This window comes from Strix aluco, chromosome 3 (assembly GCF_031877795.1).
Source record: "Strix aluco isolate bStrAlu1 chromosome 3, bStrAlu1.hap1, whole genome shotgun sequence".
Lineage (NCBI taxonomy): Eukaryota > Metazoa > Chordata > Aves > Strigiformes > Strigidae > Strix > Strix aluco.
The window spans coordinates 71,687,559-71,707,101 of NC_133933.1; the positions used below are offsets into that span (position 1 = coordinate 71,687,559).

At 36.7% G+C, this 19,543-nt stretch overlaps 1 protein-coding gene across 1 annotated transcript in view; it reads left to right on the forward strand.

The window, feature by feature from the left end:
* The first annotated feature begins 307 nt into the window (after positions 1-307).
* The window catches only part of LOC141921620 (vesicular inhibitory amino acid transporter-like), a 42,394-nt gene continuing 23,158 nt past the window's right edge, over positions 308-19,543 (forward strand). Inside the window, exon 1 of the mRNA XM_074820545.1 lies at positions 308-544. Within this exon, the coding sequence (XP_074676646.1) occupies positions 308-544 (237 nt within the window). The remainder of the gene's footprint in view (positions 545-19,543) is intronic.

The window sequence follows — 19,543 nt, forward strand, 5'->3', positions numbered from 1 at the left end:
TTGCAGACTACTAAATCTTGCTGCAGACTACTCTGGGCAGTATGTTGAAGACCCTGGAGATATTTCTTTAGCTAGCATTTGAAACTGGCACAAGTAGATGAACTAAGGACAACAAGCTTCATTAATCATAGCTACAATATTGAGGCTAACATAACAAAAGGATTAACAATGTACAACTGCTGAAAACAATAAAGACATGTAAGAAAATATTTTACTTTAATACTCAGCGTTCAGGATGGCTCACCTGAAGCAGACTTTTTCATCTCTTTTCAACTGCTTTAGGGAAACACCATCTCTCTTTTTAGGAATGGTGAGATGGGACAGCTGCCTTGACACTGATGAAGAGCATGTGAATTTTGCTAGAAGAGATGAACTGAACAGAACTCACAGTGAGGAGAGAGAGGAAGCAGATGGACCTCTGAACTTTGAGCTTGATGTTTGCCACCAAGATCCAGAATACAAGTCCCCAGCTCCCCTGCCACATGCCCAGATCAAACTGATCACCAGCTGGGAAGCAGGATGGAATGTAACAAATGCCATTCAGGTAACCTTTTACTTCCCCACTTATTACATTCATCATTTGAAAAACCTGTTCATCACTTAGCCTGCTTTATTTTACTTAACCATACCATCATTTTGCAATATTCTAAAAGGTTTCTATGAATTTATTACTAATGTATTTCAACCTTTCTGCATAAGATTAGCACTCTGAAGAAATAAAGTTCCAAAGAGAAAAAAAGATAGATATGTTAGCTAAAGTTTAAAACATATTTAAACTAGGTGAAAATGAAAAGGTGGTGATTGCATCTGTTTTGAAAGTGCAGACATTACCTTTAATAAGTATATTTGAATTCAGTGACAGAGATGTTTGATAGAAATGTGAGGTAAACATCTAATAAAAAGAGGATAGCAAGAGCTAGACTGACGTCAGACATAAATTTACTGACATGTAAGTTAGGCTAGATATAAATTGGAGCATGAAGCACAAGAAGTGTAATAATACTTGTCAGTGTTAAACAAAATAGGTCGAAAAGACTGAAAGCATTTGGTCCCAGCATTCTGTGTGGAATTTGAGTATCCTTCTGAATTCTTAAATTTAGCATTAAATGTTTCAGATTCTTTTTCTCACTTTCCATGATTCATTTTCTTACATAATTCTCTCATTAACTCTAACTTTCTGTCTGACATAATAAGAGGAAAGCAGTATCCACAGACACATCTAGTCCCAGTAACTGTTACTTAAACACTTTTTATGGCACCTTAGTTACAGAAAAATAATCCTTCCAGTGTCACACAAGTCTGTGATTATGCCGATGACCATTTGTTTAGGTATCCAGTTCATTCTTCAGCTCTGCAAAGGACAAAAAAAAAGGACATACTTCTAACCCTGCCGTATTTTCAAACGTGAGCACCACCACATGAGAGCCAATGCAATAACATCTAGGGCACAGTAGCATATCATACTCAGGAAGTGTTCAGCTGTGAATAAAAGCATGAAGTCCTAAAATATCCCAACTACATTCTAGTAACACATTTTATCTTCAGTCTCCCTCAGCAACATCTAGTCAGGACAGGAGCCTGGGAGGAGAGCCCATTGCTGTCTCTGTGAGTTTTGCCTTTGATTTCACCGAAGCCAAGATTTCATTCTGGAAGTCAATTTTGTCAATATTTGCTGTATGACCTTTTGGCAAGTCACGTTCTCTCTCACCCATTGTTTTCCTTTCTGAAAAACAAAAGTAATAATATCTCTGTAAATACATCAAAGTGCCTAAAAATTCCTGAATGTTGTTATGTACACAATTACTATTAATTATTAATATTATAGCTCCCAGTTAAAAAATAGACCAATAACACAGTGTAAAAACACAATCAAACATACAGTTGCTTATTTAAAAACAGGACAAATGTAGACTAAATGATCCAATCAGATCAGTGACTATGGTCTTAGTCAAAACCCTCAGCATGCAGGGTGTTGCATACTGCTATTGGATCTCATTTGATCAAATATTTTAGAAATCATCATTAAAAGAGCAGTTGGCTACAGCTGTATTGAGCTTTCCTCCTAAGGCAGGCTGAGGATGGCGAAGCCTGGGAGCTGCAGTTGTGTTAATATTAAAAATGAAGCATCCTAACGAAACACTGTGACAAACTACATGTTTAAGCACATATGTGAATCTATGTACACATGTGTGTATTTTTCCTATTTCCCAATACCTTGGTATTTGGTTTAGGAACAAGGGTAGAAAGCAGAGAAAGGGAAGGGGAAAGGCAAGAGAGGAGAGGGCAAAGAATTTTGAACAGGCATCTGTCAGTAAAAAATAACAGTTTGAAGAAATTTCTATGAATAGCTTTGAAGAGAAGTCAGAGTTGTGAACAGAATGATTAAAACAATCCAAACATTCTTGACTGGTGAAGACAAACTATGCTAAAATGACAGTTGTTTTTGCCCTACCCAGAGGAAAGGGCAGAAGTGTTTTGCATGGCAATTAGAGGTAAACATTTCAGCAGAATTCAGAAGTGTTCTAAACAGTTATTCTGGTGAATACAATTAGTCTAAAAGTGAAATTATATCACAGTCCAGATTTATTATAGGAATGATTGATTCTTTGGTCTCTGAAATTAAATACAGGGATTTTCTTGCAGTGTTTTGAAAGCAAATATTTTCAAACAACCAAGTAGAGATTTTCATTTTTTTTTTAACTTCAAGTGAAAAAATGTGCATTTTTGGTGATGATACTATATGTGTAAATGATTGCTACAGACATCTAAAGTTTGCAGGGAAACGTGTTTTATATTCCAACACTGCACAGGCAAATGAAAACCTGTAGCCAGTTAATCTAAGTAAGGACAGAGTCCATAAAGCTGAGTTAATTCAAAAGTGAAAATAAACAGCATCATCTGACAGAGTGATGCAAGTTGCATTTGTTTGTATATAGCCGTAAAAGGCCAAAAAAATTTGTCCTGGTTCTACAGTAGTGCTGGATAGATAAGCAAAGCAGCAGTCACAAGGACAAAGGTAGTTAAATTCTAATGGTACAGCATTTCACGGCAGAACCAAAGGACAATAAAGTCTATTTATTTGCTAGCCACATGTAGGGGAATTGTGGCAAACAGTATGGAGAATGTTTGACCAAGAAAGAGAAAGCCAAAGTAAAAGAAAAAGGCATTCAATCTATAGTGTCATGAAGGGGTACAAGACAACAAAGACTGGAGAAAAAACAAGAGAGAGAAAGGGAAGAAGTGAAATAATGGCAAGTGAAATAATGTTCATCTCAGCATAACTGTAATCACCAAAAGCATCACCATTGTGAGTCTATCTCTGCTTAGGTCTCAGAGGCACAAACAAGTTTAACAGTGCAAAAACATCAGCCACTTTACCAGGCAGCTCCAAAGTGCTTTCAGTATTATGATGTTCGTACAATCTTTAAAATACAGTGTAATATAAGCACACAATTCTTTCCTGGACATTTGGTAAAACATGATATATCAAAGCATACTGAATGTGCCATTTGATTCAATGCATCTGATACCTAATGTAGCCATCTTTTGTCTCCTGTCTTTTGCAGAGATTAGGCGGTACAAAGATTAGAAATACCTACTACAGAGGCAATTTTCTTGTTCCATGATCAGAATAACACAATAGGGTGCTTGTGTAGGAATAACAATAATGAAATTATTATTAATGATTAAAAATTGTGTCAATACTAAATTAATAATTACAGTAGTGATCATGAATATTTATATTCTGTATACATTAGTTTAGAAAAGACTCAACACATTAATAATCACCATTTTTAAAAATGAAAGTGTATATCTGTATATACTTCACGGTGTGTCATTATAGATACATTTCCATACTGTGTTCCAATTTGGCTCATTTTTATATATCTAAAAGATTCACTTGAGAATATCTCATAGTTAATATTTATTTTTCTATAATGTTTCCTCTGAGTTACCTGCCTTCATCTCCCTAATATAGACTGAATCTTTTGAGTGCTTACACACTTTGGGAGTATCAACAACTCCCAAAGACTTAAGTGGAAAACACAGTGATGCTGAGAAACAGAATTAGCAGAATTAGCAGACATGCCCCTAAAGATATAAAGGCAAACATCTTTTTAAGGCATCTAAACACCCCTCCCATTAAGCTTTGCTGACACTGTATTTAAGCATTTTCTAAATATAAATATGTACATGCTTGTGTGCTTAGAAAGCTAAATGTTTTTGCCATCAGGTCATTAGATGTACCACAATACAAATCTTCTCATCCTCAACCTTAAATAATTTAGTGACATTTAACTAAATAACCACTTAGATCTTAACTGCAGTACTTGATCTTAAGTATTTATTTTCCAGACTTGAGAACAAACGTCAATCCTTTCTGGTGCCCAGAGCAGTTAACTTCCTTGAATTATACATTGAAGCTAAAGTCACATGCTGAACTAAATTATAGATGCCTGAGAGAAATAAACTTCTGCATTTCATATCAAGAGGTGGTACTGAGAATTAAAGGGAGATGCCCAATGCTGATATCTAACCTAGGTCCAGTAAATAGTTCAAATTTCCAAATGGAGCTACTCAAAATATGACAGCACAAAATTCCAAGACTATTGTGGTGCACATAAAAATGCTAATTAATATGATTTTAGATGAAATGTATCTGCAGTACTGGCCAAATTTACTTTTCATAGGTTTGCAATCACAAACCCATATAGCCACAACTGGAGACCCCAAAAAAGCCTAGAGCCTGGTGAGAGCCATCTAAACTCAGATCTCTTTTTCCTGTAACAGAATATCACCATTATACAATGCAATTGATAAAAGATGTATTTTAGGGACGAAGACTCTGTAACTAATGTTTGTGCCCTGGTTTTGTCTTTGGATTTTCTCTTGAGGGAAAAAAAGATTCCGGACATACGTCACTACTTCATATAACCTTTTATTTCAGCTCAGACGCTGCAGTAGATTTCTTTAGTTTTGTGCACATATTCATATAGCACAGAGAAGGCTGCATACAGGATATATATTCTCTCTATTCCCAACTCTACTTTTTATCACAAAAGCTTTTTATCAAAAATGTGTTATCCTGCAACAATGAGATTACATCTACTTCACAGAAGTCTCTTTATTTGACATATAAGCACTGTGCAGTGGACTGATTTTGAGTTAACTAACTGCCATTCCCATAAATCTCATTAGACGATGCACTATATCAGTCTACTTTTCCCTTGGTCAGCTGCAAACACTAAAAATGTTATGAAACCAGAACTCCTAAACATAGAAAAGTGGCTCATCTAAAATTGTTTCTTGTTCCAGGAAGAAATATTTGGATTGTTCTCATGGGATTTAAGTTGCTGTTTTGTAGGTTTTGCATTTTATGTTGTTTGTCACATCATCTGGGCAATGAACAGATGGAGGGAGCGTTGAATAGATTTACATCAGCATATTCTACTGTAACTATTATGGAAATGTTCGGAGTGGCAAATCAGTTTTCCATAGCCCCTCTGTGTTAGATTTGCTAGGCCGTAGGAGCTGTGATATAACATAGCTAGTCCACAAATTATTCCCTGGACATACAGACAGTCCTGACATATGGACAATTGGTTCAGAAAGCACCATACTAGCTGCTGAAACATCCTAGGAACAAGTATATGGGTTACACAAGTAATGGATCAAAGTACTCCAATTCTTGCAGCCATCTAGATGTTAAAATGACATATTAAAAATCTTTAGAAATTAAAGCAGTCCTCAGATTATGCTTGCCCACACCATGGGCCCAAAATTGCATTTCCTAATAGGTGAGTTGCAAGAGAGTTATGGGAAGTATCTCTCTCTCTGTTTCCTTCATAAATGACTCTATTAGCCTCAATAGTTTGGCTATAACTGATATAGAGTGGTCTATAATTTATGATTTTATGTTTTAAGCTAATTACTATATGAGATGAGAGGGAGACATTCTAAAGTATAATAGTCAACACAAACACAGAATTTAACATGCAACCTCAGCCTTAAATCTGAGTATCTTGATTACACTGGATATAAGATAGATATGTTTAAAAATATTTATTCTTAACCAATACCTTTATTTTATATCTTTAAGTGATTTTTACCTGAGCTTTACTGACATAGGTGACTAATATTACATCCTTTTGATAACAGTAGCCACAAGTGCTGCTGTGCTTAAAGAAATCTGAATAATTCTGTTCAGAACCTCAAATTATAACCTCACATTTCAGAAAGTATTTATTCCACACCGGATTTTTAGCAATGTCAATTATCTATCATTTCCGACAACTTTAGCTGTGTAGGAGTCTGGGCCGCGCTGGGAGAAAGTTAGTGCAGACAGAAGAATGCAAGGACGAAGACAAGGCCAGCAAAATAAGGCTGGCAAAAACACACAAGATAGCAGATAAGTGAGAAACACCTGTGGTCAGCAAAAGCACACAAGTCTGAGCAAAACAGGGTATGAGATAAGGGAGTTTTGGCAAGTTTTGGGCTTTACGTGCTAATTGCAATTAACCAATGCAAATACTTGTAGAGGCACGTGAACAGCGCGTGTAGATGACCTGTAGCCTATTAGAAGATAGATGAGTGCGTGTACGGAACTTAGTAGAATATAAATGTAACCAGGATTGGAATAATAAAAAAAGATGGACGACCTGATCATCACATTGGTGTTGTGTCGTTTCTGTTCCCGCATGGAGAAATAAGGACCCCGGCTAATGGTGACCCCAATAAGCTGAAACTCTTCTTGGCTAGTACTTTTGAAATCTATATATTTTAGCATCTGAATTGCAAAGCCACCATACCATCTTGCAGGTTATTCTTAGAAACAGTAGCCAAGTCACTGCAATGCATAATATACTTATCATGGTGTTGATGTCCAGTTTGACACAGTCTGGTCAGGAAAATCTTGAGGAATTTACAAGTGTCTGTTTCCTGTAGGCAGTGACTTCTTGGGGATTGTTTATTTGTCATATAAGTTTGAAAATCTTTTCATCTGGAAAATCTACTACTATTAATCTTTTAGAACAGCTATTTTATAGGTGTGAGGCTATAGTCCTCCTACAGTACAGCACAGAAGTAGCTGGTAGTTGAAATTTTGTGCATGTAAAAGAACAAATGAACTAGGGAGTAAGCATACAGTAGTGTGGTGGGTTAGCCTTGGCTAACAGCTACACTTCCACCCAGCTGCTCGCTCACTCCCACCGACCCCCAGCTGAGCAGCAGGGAGGAAATAGAACAGGACCGAGAAAGAATGTGGATCGAGATAAGGACAGGAAGCTCACTTAACAGATACAGTTTGGGGAAAACAGACACAACTTGGGGAAAATTAAATTTATTGCTAAGTAATAGATGTATATGTTTAATTACTGCATCTGGTATTGGAGAATAAAAAGACAAACATTAAAGTAACACCCTTCCTCTTGCCTTTTCCATGCTCAACTTCACTCCTTCACTCGAGACTCCTCTATGGCACCCTTCCTCCTCTCTCTGTGGCATTTTCAGCCCTTCCTTACACAGCTTTCCCCAAGACTCTGCCATCTTGCCCTGCCATGGATCTGCTGGAGCTGGCTGGACCCAGCTGGGTCCAGCATGGAGCAGCCCTGAGCTCTCCTCACAGAGGCCGCCCTGCAGCCCCCTGCCAGCGCCTGGGATGGACACCCAACACAAGTAGTAGAGCACATTGATCTTGCTGGTGTTTATCCTAACTGCTGCATTCTAGTGCAAAACAGCAGTTTCAGAACAGAGAAGAGGAAAAGTGCACAGACACAGCTGAGTACTTGGACATGGATTTTCAACCACCTTTCTAACTCATTTGCCAGTAAAGACTGCGAACAAAGCTTTTGTTGTCAAAGGTAAACATGACCTCATGCTGGGGGCCCTCCTTCTTGCTTCCTCCTGCCCTTTTCCTTCTGCCTCACAATGAGAGGGAGCTCCCTGTAGGTCTGGTGGAGTCAGAGCAGGGAATGGGTGCCAAGGTCCTTGTGTGGGGGTCAGTGGAGGATCTAGGAGAGGCCAGCTCAACTCTTCTCCTTATGGTGGTGCTTTCTAGCCAGTAATAGCATGAACCTTTGTGTTAACTGGGATTTGTGAGTTGGTTTGGCATGCTGCAAAATTCAGCTTGACAACAGACACCCTTAGCAGGGACATCAGTATTTCCACTATTTTGTATCTCAGTCAGCTTAAGTACAGTTACATGAATGAAGTGAAAGCACATCTCCACCCAAGAGCTTTAAACCCTGCCATTCTTCTAAGTCCAACTACTATCAACAGTGTTGCTAGAGCTTAATAGCCTGCCAAGTGACAGAGGTGTGATTTACATGCACATGTACTTGCAAAAAGGGTGTGTCAGTTTGCATTTCTCCCATGACATACATAAAATAAATTATACACTTCAGAAACCTCAACATTGTGTCTCCTCCTCCCAGACCTCTTTTTCTTTCATTTCATCATTAGGAAGCCTTCAAGCCACCCAGGAGAAGGCCTGCTCTGGGAGTGTTAATGCCTAAAAAAAGCTTTTGCATGAGTAGGTAGATAACTACAAGCACACACATGCTACACCACTCTATTTGTGTTTTTCATGTCAATAACTTTTTGTAAGGAAAAGTGTAATATGAATTAATACACAGGGTCACAACCAGCTTTCTCTGCTCTACACTGCTGTCCATAACCAGGCACAAAACAAATGCTGGTGATCTCTCCTCAATGTCTGCCTCCTGCCTTCCTCCCAGAGGTTGTCACCTGCAGCAGACTCAGGCTCTCAGGGCTGCTAGAGACACTGCTGATAGACACCACATCCTTTACCGCTTGTGGGTGTATGTGACAACAGGAGAGTGTGTTTTCCTGGGCTGGTTCAAATTCCCATCTTATTTAGATCCCTCTGCTAACTACATAAAATATTGGTCTGTCTGTTCAGCAGTCAGTAGAAGCAACTAAACAGAGCTCCTTGTCTTCCATCCAGAGTCTGCCCACGCCAACCTTCTTCCTTCACCACCTGTAAATGTCTTAGTTCTTGTTGCCATGCAGGCCTGTCATCTGGCATCAGCTTTCAGTCAGGCCTCTTTCTAAATCCTCACACTCAGACTATGTCCAGCTTCTACTTATTTTTACTGTAAAACCTCACTAATACATAGTCTGATTTACCAATCCACAAGGCTAAAACTCTTATCTGAACACTAATATTTCCTCATCTGGGTCACAGTAGCACACTCTTCCCTGAGCTTGCCAAGCTTGCCCCATGCACACCCACCTGGAAAGCTGATGCAGTGCCATACCCCATGTGTCCATCAGCTCTTGCAAGCACCAATTCAACCATCAAATCAAATGTAAGCCACTCATCTTTTCTTTAACAATCTACCATTTATCTTTCTGCATCTATTGACTCAGATCTCTGTTCTTCCAGTTATAATTACCATTGTCAATTTGTTAAATATTCAAACAAGCATTCCTATGAACTTATATGAAGACATTTATTTGCACTCCTCTGATCCTCTTAGAAATGTGCTTTTGTTGAAAATTTCACAGTTATAAGCTATATTGAAACCACCATTTACTCTCTTGACTCACAGTTTCCGGTATTGACTTACAGTTTCCTTGACTCCCCTGTCTGCCTGTATTCATTTCCTGTTATCTTACTCCTAGATTTTAAATTATTTGGAGAAGAGATCATCTTTTTGTACTTTGTTTGCACAGTGCCCTGCACAATGAGTTTCCAATCAAGGTCTTCCAGGTGCTCCAATAATGAAAACAATTTTGAAAGTAAGTCTCAAAATGTTTTCTATTTTACAGAAAATCTTTACAAAATAATGGTTGTTTAAATGTGGCCTGAGATAAATCAGCTTGAAATTTGATTTAATTTCCTCTCTTTTTTTCTATGTGGAATGGATTCTCCTTGCTATTGAGACCCATTGTAGGGGCTGACTACAAGATAAATCAGCAGGTGAATGCAGTAAGAGTACCTTAGAATATTCGGCCATTGAAATGGGCATTCCATCTTCAAAATCCAGATGGTCAAGAAAGAGAATGACAGAACCATGTTATCAAAGATAAATGGATAGTAGCATTATGAAAATCATACTCTCTGAAATAGTAAATGTTACCAAACAGGATCAAGCAACAGTCAGCTGCTTGAAATCAATGATCACTTTATTCTATAGGAGAACTCAATGCACCACGACTTGTTGCAGAACAAGGATCTCTGGCTCCCTCAGGTGAAGGGAATAGCTGTTGTACTTTCCCAATACACTAAAATCAAATTAATCTACCATGTTTTTTGGTTTCATCAATCCCTGAGAGTATTTGTAACAAGCTGAATAAAAACAGATGGTATAATTTCTCCCTTTTTAATTCATGGCAGGTCACATGGTATTTAAACCCACTATTATTAGGCAACTTTGAATTTCTATATCTGTTCTATCTGCTTACTTTATTGTTGTGATCTTATGTTTGACAGTTACCTTTCAAAACAAAGCCCAAATTACCTATTATAATTATTTACCAGCATTCTGTGGCTGAGATAATTTTTACACTTGTGCCTCTCTATAACACATGCCACTAAGCAGCATTGGTAGAAATTATTCTTCTTAAAAATATTCTTTCTGTCCCTATTCTTCAACTTATGAGGTGTGTAACTTCAGTGAATTTGTGTTAATAAACTGTATTTAGACATATAACTCCTCCCAAGAAAACATTTCTCCCAAGACAGCAAGAACATAGTGATAGCCAGCAGAAAGTAAAATATTTTGTCAGATTGCATTCCTTTCCTGTTTTTTATAAACTTCCTTCACTTTCATTAACAAATTTCCAGAAGGGGGTTCATTTTTGTATAAAAAGAAAGAGTGAGCCATAGGGTTCATCAAGGAATAAAAGTTGACAACCTCATCATCTGCAGGTGTGTATGAGAATTTAATGCTGAAAGTAAAGGATATCTGAATTATTATAATGTACTGATAGAATCTAAAATAGTAATGTTTCTGTAGCAGACTTTCCAAACGGTAAAGCTTCTTCCACACAATCCATAGATGGTTAATCTACAGTTTACTTCAATGTGTATAATTCACTGAATTCAGAAGATTCACTGAAATGACACAAGCTCTGTCTGAATGATCAAATGGAGCTATTTGAGAAAATAAAAAGCCCTAAACACTGATTACACACAGTACTGAAGATGATATATTGTAACCTAGTTTTAGTACAGTAAGCTGTATAAACTGTTTTGCCTCTAAAGCTAAATAAAAGAAATTGACTTCTATTTGCATCTATTCTCCCTCTTCTCCCCACACACACGTTTCTTGGAACCCAATGTTTCTCTGTATTCTTGGCCAGTGGCACTAGTTTTGCCATATGTACAATACTGTGTTCACTAAATAGCTAACAAAAAAAATATCAAATTTAATATTTATTCCTCAAAAATATAAACATATGAGTCAAAGTAAGGAAACATTCACTTCAACTCATATACACATACGCTGCTATCCATTTAATTTCTCTCAGTCCATTTCTTGAATTGACACAAGTAACAGCACCATCAGATTATGTTTTCTAGGTCCCTAGAGCAAACAAGCATTTCTGGTTGTTTTATGTTATCAGTAGCAATGGTAGCTACAGCTTTTGCCTTTACTGTACATGGGTCTTTCCATTCATGATAGCTTTTTTTATTGCTCAGTTTTCCCCTCTAGAAACATGTTTGATTCTGGCTAGTTCCTCCCTGATAAGCAGAGAATTTTTTTCAGTTTTAAAACCCATGCTAGTTTGATTATTTCAAACTAAATTTGGGTATTTCAGAAATTATGAATAGTTCTAATGAAGCCTGAAGAAATGTAAATATGGGTATAACAATGATATGATGTAAGATACATTATTTCTTTTTTATAAGAAAATTATTTATAAAACATTATCTTGTTTTTTCTTTTATAATGACTGTTAATTCCCTCACTTTACTGTTTGTATCATATTTAGAAGTTGACATTGAGGTTTGTTCTATCTCACTACATTTTAAAGCCATTCTCTTGTCTCATTGTCTGCATGATTTCTGAAACTCCAAATGACATCTCCCCAGCCATTTTCCCTTAAGGGACTTAAAAATCTTCTAAGCTTTAATTGGGATCTGGAGTTTAAAATGAGTTATCCACTCCTGCTTTTGTTGCTTTTGCTTGCCTGCTGACTTTTTTCACTTTTGCTGGGAAGCCAGCTTCAATCAGAGCTCTTCCTTTTGTACTTTTTATTGTTGTCATCTCAAGTTAAAAAAAAAAAAAAATACCTGCTCAAAACTGTAGGCTTCCCTCTGCTGCTTGGATGGGATTTCAGAGACTCTTTACTATATCTCCTAAATTGTGAGGAGCTGCCATTCCACTGCTGCAGGTTTCCTTTCCTAATCAGAAAGGATAATCAACTGCACAGTGCATACTTCCCCTCTAGCCTTCTACTTATTCCTGTCTTATGCCTATAGTTAGATATTTCTCATATCCAGTCATTTTTCCTCACAGCCTCTTGCCTGTCATGTTCTCCTACCCTTTGTTTCTACCTCATATGTTTCACAGCCTTATGTTCTAGTGTTTACCTAATGACATCTTTTTTCTCCCTGTTCCTGCCTCCCCTGGTGCAGTCCTACTTCCAAGTTATCCAGCTTCCTGCTCTTCATTTGCTCTTCCAGGGCACCTCACAGTCTCATGGCCTTCATAAACAAACTCTTCTGACTCTACAGATGACATAGAGAGATAAGCATCTCTAATGGAGATTCACAAATCCTAAAATAAGTGCCCTACACTATTGGAATGAGTAGTCCTCTGGTGGTCCTTATTTCTCTTCATCCTTTCCAGAGCCAGCAGATTATCTTTACTTTTTCCTGTATTTAGATAGGTGAGGTTAGGAATCCCATTCCTAATAAGTGTGCATCAAAGAAAGGTAGATTTGTCATGCATGTCTTTTCTGCTGCTCTGTGTACTCATTCATTAAATGTCTGTTTGAGACAGAAGTTGACTAGATTAATCCGATTCATAGATGCCAAGAAGTGATCATTTCCTTGGGTACCAAAGAGAGTAAAAAAAAGTAGTATCTTTAGTAACTTTACTAATAGTCATTGAGTTTTCACCTAAAATCCATTAATTTCACCTCATTAATAAATTGGGATTTTGCTTAAAAATTTGAATGTGAGCAATGAAAGTTATTTAGGAGAAAGGAACAGAAACTAAATCCAGTCTTATAATAAATTTCTCAAATATGAAATCACTACAGCTCTCCACACTGAAGTATGAACAAAGGAGAGATCCAACAGAGCTGAGAAGTTTTCCCTGCACTGTCAGAATGGCTCAGGTTAAGAAAAAGGAATTAAACTCTTTTTTAAAATATACAAAATTTTACAGTAATTACTTAACTAACTTCATTTTAGTAATGAAAGAATTGTTTTTATCTCTATCCATACGGACAGTATTTGTATCTAAAAGTTAAGAATAAACCTGAAGTCTTTGTCAAAGGTCAAGAATAATCAAGGTCCCCAGTTTGTTCATCCAGAGATCCTCAGCTGTTGTTTCCAAACAACATCCAAGTCTTTCCAGTGTGGCTGCAGATCAAGAAAATAAATGTTTAAAAAAGAGGAAAAAAAAAAAAAAAAAAACAAACCACAGAAAAGGAATATCACTTACTTTATAACTCCAGTACTTTTGTTCATGGGCCAGTAGAGGTCGAGAACCACTGTGCCACAGTCTCTACAGACAGAATGAGAAATACCTCATCAAGTAGTAATACCAAGTATTTTACATCTAGAGACCTTAAAAAGACATCTTCAGCATGCGCTTTATATGCCATATGCCTGGTTTCACAATGCATAACTATATTAAAAATCTAGATTTTTTTTAAAAAGAGAGCTTAAATAACTTTGCTTTTATGCTGAGTAATCAGGGGATGCCAGAAAACTCAATCACATTTCTTTTCTGATCTTTTGTTTTTATTATTAATTATACACATTTGGGAATGTTTGTCTAATCTACTTGAAATTAGGGGAATTATTGTACTTTGTTGAATTTTAAGAATTGTGTGATCTTTTATGTCATTATAGAAGAGAGACACCTCCATTAGAGTAATTCATTTGCAAGCTCAACTTTATCTGTATCTGTGCATCATGAAATACCAGCAGTAAAATCAGTTGCTGCTTTTTTTATCCTAAAGGTAGAAGTCCCTGGGGTGCCACTGAGGTTTAACTGAGGTTAAGAGAGGAAAAGCAGAAGAGATTTGTTGTCTATTCCTAGCCTAATTGTAAGACGTCTTTTCTCATGTACTCCAGAAGAATATACTATGATACTCCATATCAGTTTGCTGATTCCTAGAGACCAAAAATAATAGTATACCACTATTTATGTCTTTCACACAGACTATTAACTGTATTCTCTCCAGGCAGTGCTCTAAGACAAATTTCCCCTTTATATGCTGAGCTCTGGGAGTCATTATAGCTTGAGTAAGAGTCCACCTAAAACTGGTGGTTGGGTCTGTGCTGAGGAAAGAACAGGATAATATCAGCCAGGGGAGGATTCAGTCACCTTTTATTCTGCATGCAGTCATAACAAATCTTATGCCAGTTTTCAGAAAATATAACCCAGCTTCTAGAAGATGCAACATGGCTTCCTTTTCACCTCTCAGAGGTGCATAAGGTTTGTTCCAGTGAAATGTTCTTTGTAGTATGGGGTTGGTTTTTTTCCATTTCCTCTTCAGCCTTATTTGTTAAAAGTAACAAGAACTGTGGCTTGTCCCATACAGGCAGCATTCAAGAAAAACTCGTAACAAGCCAAATGCTTTCTCCCAGCCTGAGTTTGAACTTTCTATGGACTTTAACTCTTCCTTTTGTTATGTCAGTGCACACTCAAATAAAGTTATTTGGCTCCCCACTGCTTTGCTTTGCTTCTAGTCTCCCAGAGTTCCTTCTCTGCCTCCCCTCAAGCTCTTTTGACCACATTTCACTCACTCACATGTTGCTGTACTGGATGTTTTGAGTACTTGCCTGCCTTCAGGTGAAACCCTGAGAAACCATGATGAGCTATCAAGTAAGGAATGGGTAAGCAGCCAGTGAGTTCATGTTGCTCACCGCTACTAACTTTCAAAATAATGTTTGTTTTAGTTTTGACTGCTTTACTTTTTTCATCTCTTTTTTCTCTCTGCTACATAACATATAATAAAAGCCCTCATTCTTTTACTAAAGCCTGTTTTCTCCTTTGGGACCAAGCAAAATAATATGTTTTCTTAAAAGGTAATTTGCTTGGGAGATTATTTTGTGTGATTCAGTGCATTCTTGCAGACAGCTTTGAATTCATGCAAACTAACATTTTCTATCAAACCATGCAGAATTAAGCATCAAGGATATTATTTCAGTTTTAGAACAAACACTTAAACCAATAGCAAAGACAATGGATCAGCTGTCATACACAATAGCAGCAATTCCTTTTTTGTTGAGGCATCTATTTCCTCTGTTCCCTTTCCTAATATTTAGGAGATTCTTAAAACTAATCTGTCCACTAAAAGGAAAAATCAGTGGCTTCTGTCAGTCAAATGGACACATGCATTTTGCAGTGCAGACCATGAGACTTCCTTGCTTGCTTATCTTATCACAGCATCTCCTGAGCAGTCTATCTGCCTTATCATCTGCTTATGGGACCTGAAGGATTGACAGAACAACATTTCTAAAGTTTCTCTCAGTATATAAGGTGATTGTAGGCATTAATCACAGAATAAACACCTTAGCTACTTTCCTCCCTGCAGCTAAAACAGGCTGGCATTGGCAGAGAGAAAGAATAAGGAAAAACAAGATTGCTGTTGTCTAATACAACCGTTCCTGAAGTTAAAGGAAGATTTTTTCACTGCCATTAAAGGAGATGGATCTACTGCTAAGGTCATACAGGCCATGGACAATATTTGAAGTTTTCCACAGAACAGCTTGTAGTATTTTTGAATTCAAACTCAACTGAGCTGTGAACAAACTGTGAAGCAAGTAGGAAAGCAGATGAATTCTTTTCCTGGTGTCTGCAGAGCAGTGCCAGGAGTCTGGGTAGTCAGCTAGGGAACCAGAAATTGTTACTGGTGAGAAGAAATAGGATATAACTGATGATACTGCAAATACATAGTGGGATGATTTATGCAACTGGAATTTTAAAATAATCAGATAAATCATGTTTACAAAAAAAGAGTAGGTAAAAGAAGTTGAGGGTGGCACTCTATGTTAGAGAGATGATTATCTGTGTTAGAGCTATTGTCTGGAAAGAAAAATTGTATTGTTCTTGGTGACTTCAGTTTTAAAGACCTGTGCTGGAGGTTGTATGAAGTCTGTAGTAAAACATCTTTAAAGTTTCTAAAAATGATAGATGATAATTATCTAACACAAAAGGTATTGAACCTAGCATAAGGTAGTTCTATTTTGAGCCTCATTACATTGAATAAAGATGAACAGATCAGTGGATCTAATTACATTCATTATGGGAAAACAGAGGACAGTAATAAAAAACTTGGTACTTCAAAAGAGTGAATTTTACAAACCTGGAGAAAATTATGAGTGATAATTGATTAGGAAGAATAAATACAGACAGCTAATTTTGAAAGCAATTTGAAAGATGTTTAACAATAATTTATGAGATGTCCGGAAGCCACATCTCATAATTAAGAAATAGTACACCTATGTGTTAAAACCCCTCCTACTTCAGATATGAAATGAATATATAAATTAAAATTTTTTTTAAAAATAACAAAAGGGAGAAAGGGAGGGTGAGAATAATCATTGTAAATGATAAATTATGAAGTGTAGCAAAGAAATATAGGAACCCAAAGACACTAGGAAAAAATGCATCTCCGAGGGATTAGGACAGTAAGAAAACAATTATTAGGAATTAGGAAAAAAAAGGCTAGGTTTAGTGTAAAAGTTTGAAACAAATACTAATAAATTAAGTATGAATGGAACTGTTTGTCTGTATATGTGACCATGAATGCTTGTCTAAAAGCACCAGGAGAAACATCAGAACAAAGTTAAAAGGGAAGGTATGCGTTGACTGCTACAGAGCACCATATATGTGATTTCATTCAAATGGACAGGTAGAACAACTGACCTATAGATAAGTGTTAAGGGTATGAAGTAGAGCACAGTATCTATAAAACATGCAGATAGGGAAAGCACCAGTACGGTGAAATTCAGGAATTTTGCCTAAAATTTCTGAAGGATGAGACAACATAATAAGGCAAAAGATCCAAAACTGCAACCATTTCAGAAGAGTAAAGAAGGTAAATCCAAAATCTGTTTGTCATCACTAGTCAAGATCAACACCAGAGCACTTGACTGCCAGCATCCCTTGTCCTCCTTGATGCTTGCAAGTGATCCTGGCCAAGCCACCAGGATACACACACCAGTGTTGTTGAGTATGTGAATCTGAGAGTGGGAAAAATCAACTTAGAGATTTTCTAATGTAAGGTCACCCTCCTCTGCTCTGAGATCTCTTACTGAATTTTGCTACACTGATTTCCTACACTGGCAGTAGAGGGAGGTTCTAAAATTGTTCTTAACTCTCAAAAAAGATTCAAATGTTCATAACGAGTCTCTGTAGAGAATCAGGAGGATGTGCTCATAGCACAGGAGAACTGTGGGTCATTTTGTAATTTTTCAGGATGAGTACCATGGTATTCTGCATAAGACATTTAAAAGTTAACTCTCAGAGTTTCTAAGCTGTGTGTCTACACTCCATTGTGTACATATTCTTTTGCCCAGCAAGAGGAAGAGGGATCTCTGAAAGGACATTTGTCTCAGCTCTGCTATCTTAAGATAGGTGTGAGTATAAACTGAGGTGCCTATTTTTTCCAAGCTTAGACTTGGACAATTAACTATTAGATAACTATAGTTATAGTATTCAATTGCTATTACATGTGGAATTCTCAGAATATTGTGGATGTCATTCCAATATTTTAAAAGTCAGTTAAATCCTGACTAGTGAAACCTGGCAACAATTCTGAGAAAAAGAATGTAATTGGTGATACAGGTTTTAATTGATACAGAATAAAAAGCTAGGAATATAATTAGTGTCAGTCATTATGGTTGTGAAGAAAGAGTCCTTACAGTCCTTATTAAACATATGTAATATAATTCTTAGATGACATTGTAAAATAGGCAGTGAAAGATAAATAATATATTTAGACTTTTAAAAGGAATTTTGACACATTAATATACAACATTCTAATTTGAAATTTAGTGCAACAATAGAATACATCTTAAAAGGATTAACAACTGCCTAAGTGACAGATCCCAAAAAAGAAACTGTCAATGTGGATCTATTGTCAAAGGAATGAGGTTTTAGTAGGGTTAGGAGGTTATCTAGTAGAATAATTGGCATCTGGTCCAGTATTATTGAATGTAGTCAACAGTGATCTGGAAGAAAATACAAAATCACCGTTGATCACAGTGGTGTTTGAGAAAGGAAAAAGACCATGGAGGTCAACAAGCAAGTAGCTCTGTTATCATGGCATGAAATTAAGGGATTTGCTATATTTTTTAATTTAATGCTAATAAAGTTTTATCTTCATATAATTACCACAGCAACACAGGCTTGCATTTGTTCAGGAAAATGATTTATTTTAAATGACAGCAAATGCTAAACGACGTAATTAAATATTTTGTGGAAGTGTACTGAAAAACAGGGTTCTTGAATTTATCTCCCTACTCTTCTAAGAAGATCCATGAAGGAGGCTTTCCTGTATAGTTTCTATGCCTAACCCGTGTTCATGAGGGGAATCAAATACATAGTTGGGAAATAGTTAGGCTTAAATGAACCGTTCCAGTAGAGTAACTACAGATGGTGAGAAAGGCAATCAGAGCTAATTCAGCAGTCTGGGATATTAACATGTATTCTGCATATAGGAGAGTTGTACTAACTAAATGATTTTCAGTTAAATTATTCTTAATTTCTTAACTTATTTTTCCATCTGATTAAATTTTAAGGTGAAATCTTTTTCTCGCTCTTTTTTTTAGCATTGTTTTTTACTCCATTTTATTTCATTGTCTTTTGGCACGTCTCAACTCTGACTATGATTTGATCTTCTTTATTTTTTAATTACCTATCAATCTGCTTCGTTTTTCAAAGTGTCATATTTCAGGTTAAAATAGCCTATGAAATGAAGCATTTTACCTGGGATTAAAAAGTTTTAAAACTGAACATTAAGGAATTTTTATATTTTCTCAGAGTGCTTGTCTGTGCTCATTTATGTATTTTTCTAAGCACATTTTAGTCCCTGGGGAGGTGCTTGCCCTGAGGTGAAGTAATGTCAAGCAGTGATAGCAGAAGGCCCACTTTTTGCATTCTACACTAATCCAGATATCTAGTATTTTTAAAAAAGCAGCCAGACTTGCTGTCGTGGGAAACACTCCCATGTAGTTCAAATATTGCAGTCAAACTATTCACAAATGCAAAAATGTTTTATTGTGCAGATGTAGTTTGGAAATCCTGATCTGCTGCTTCTGTATTGGTAGGTGCCTTGGTAATTTCTGGCGGTAGCTGTCATACCTGGTTGCTTCCGCTTGGAGGTA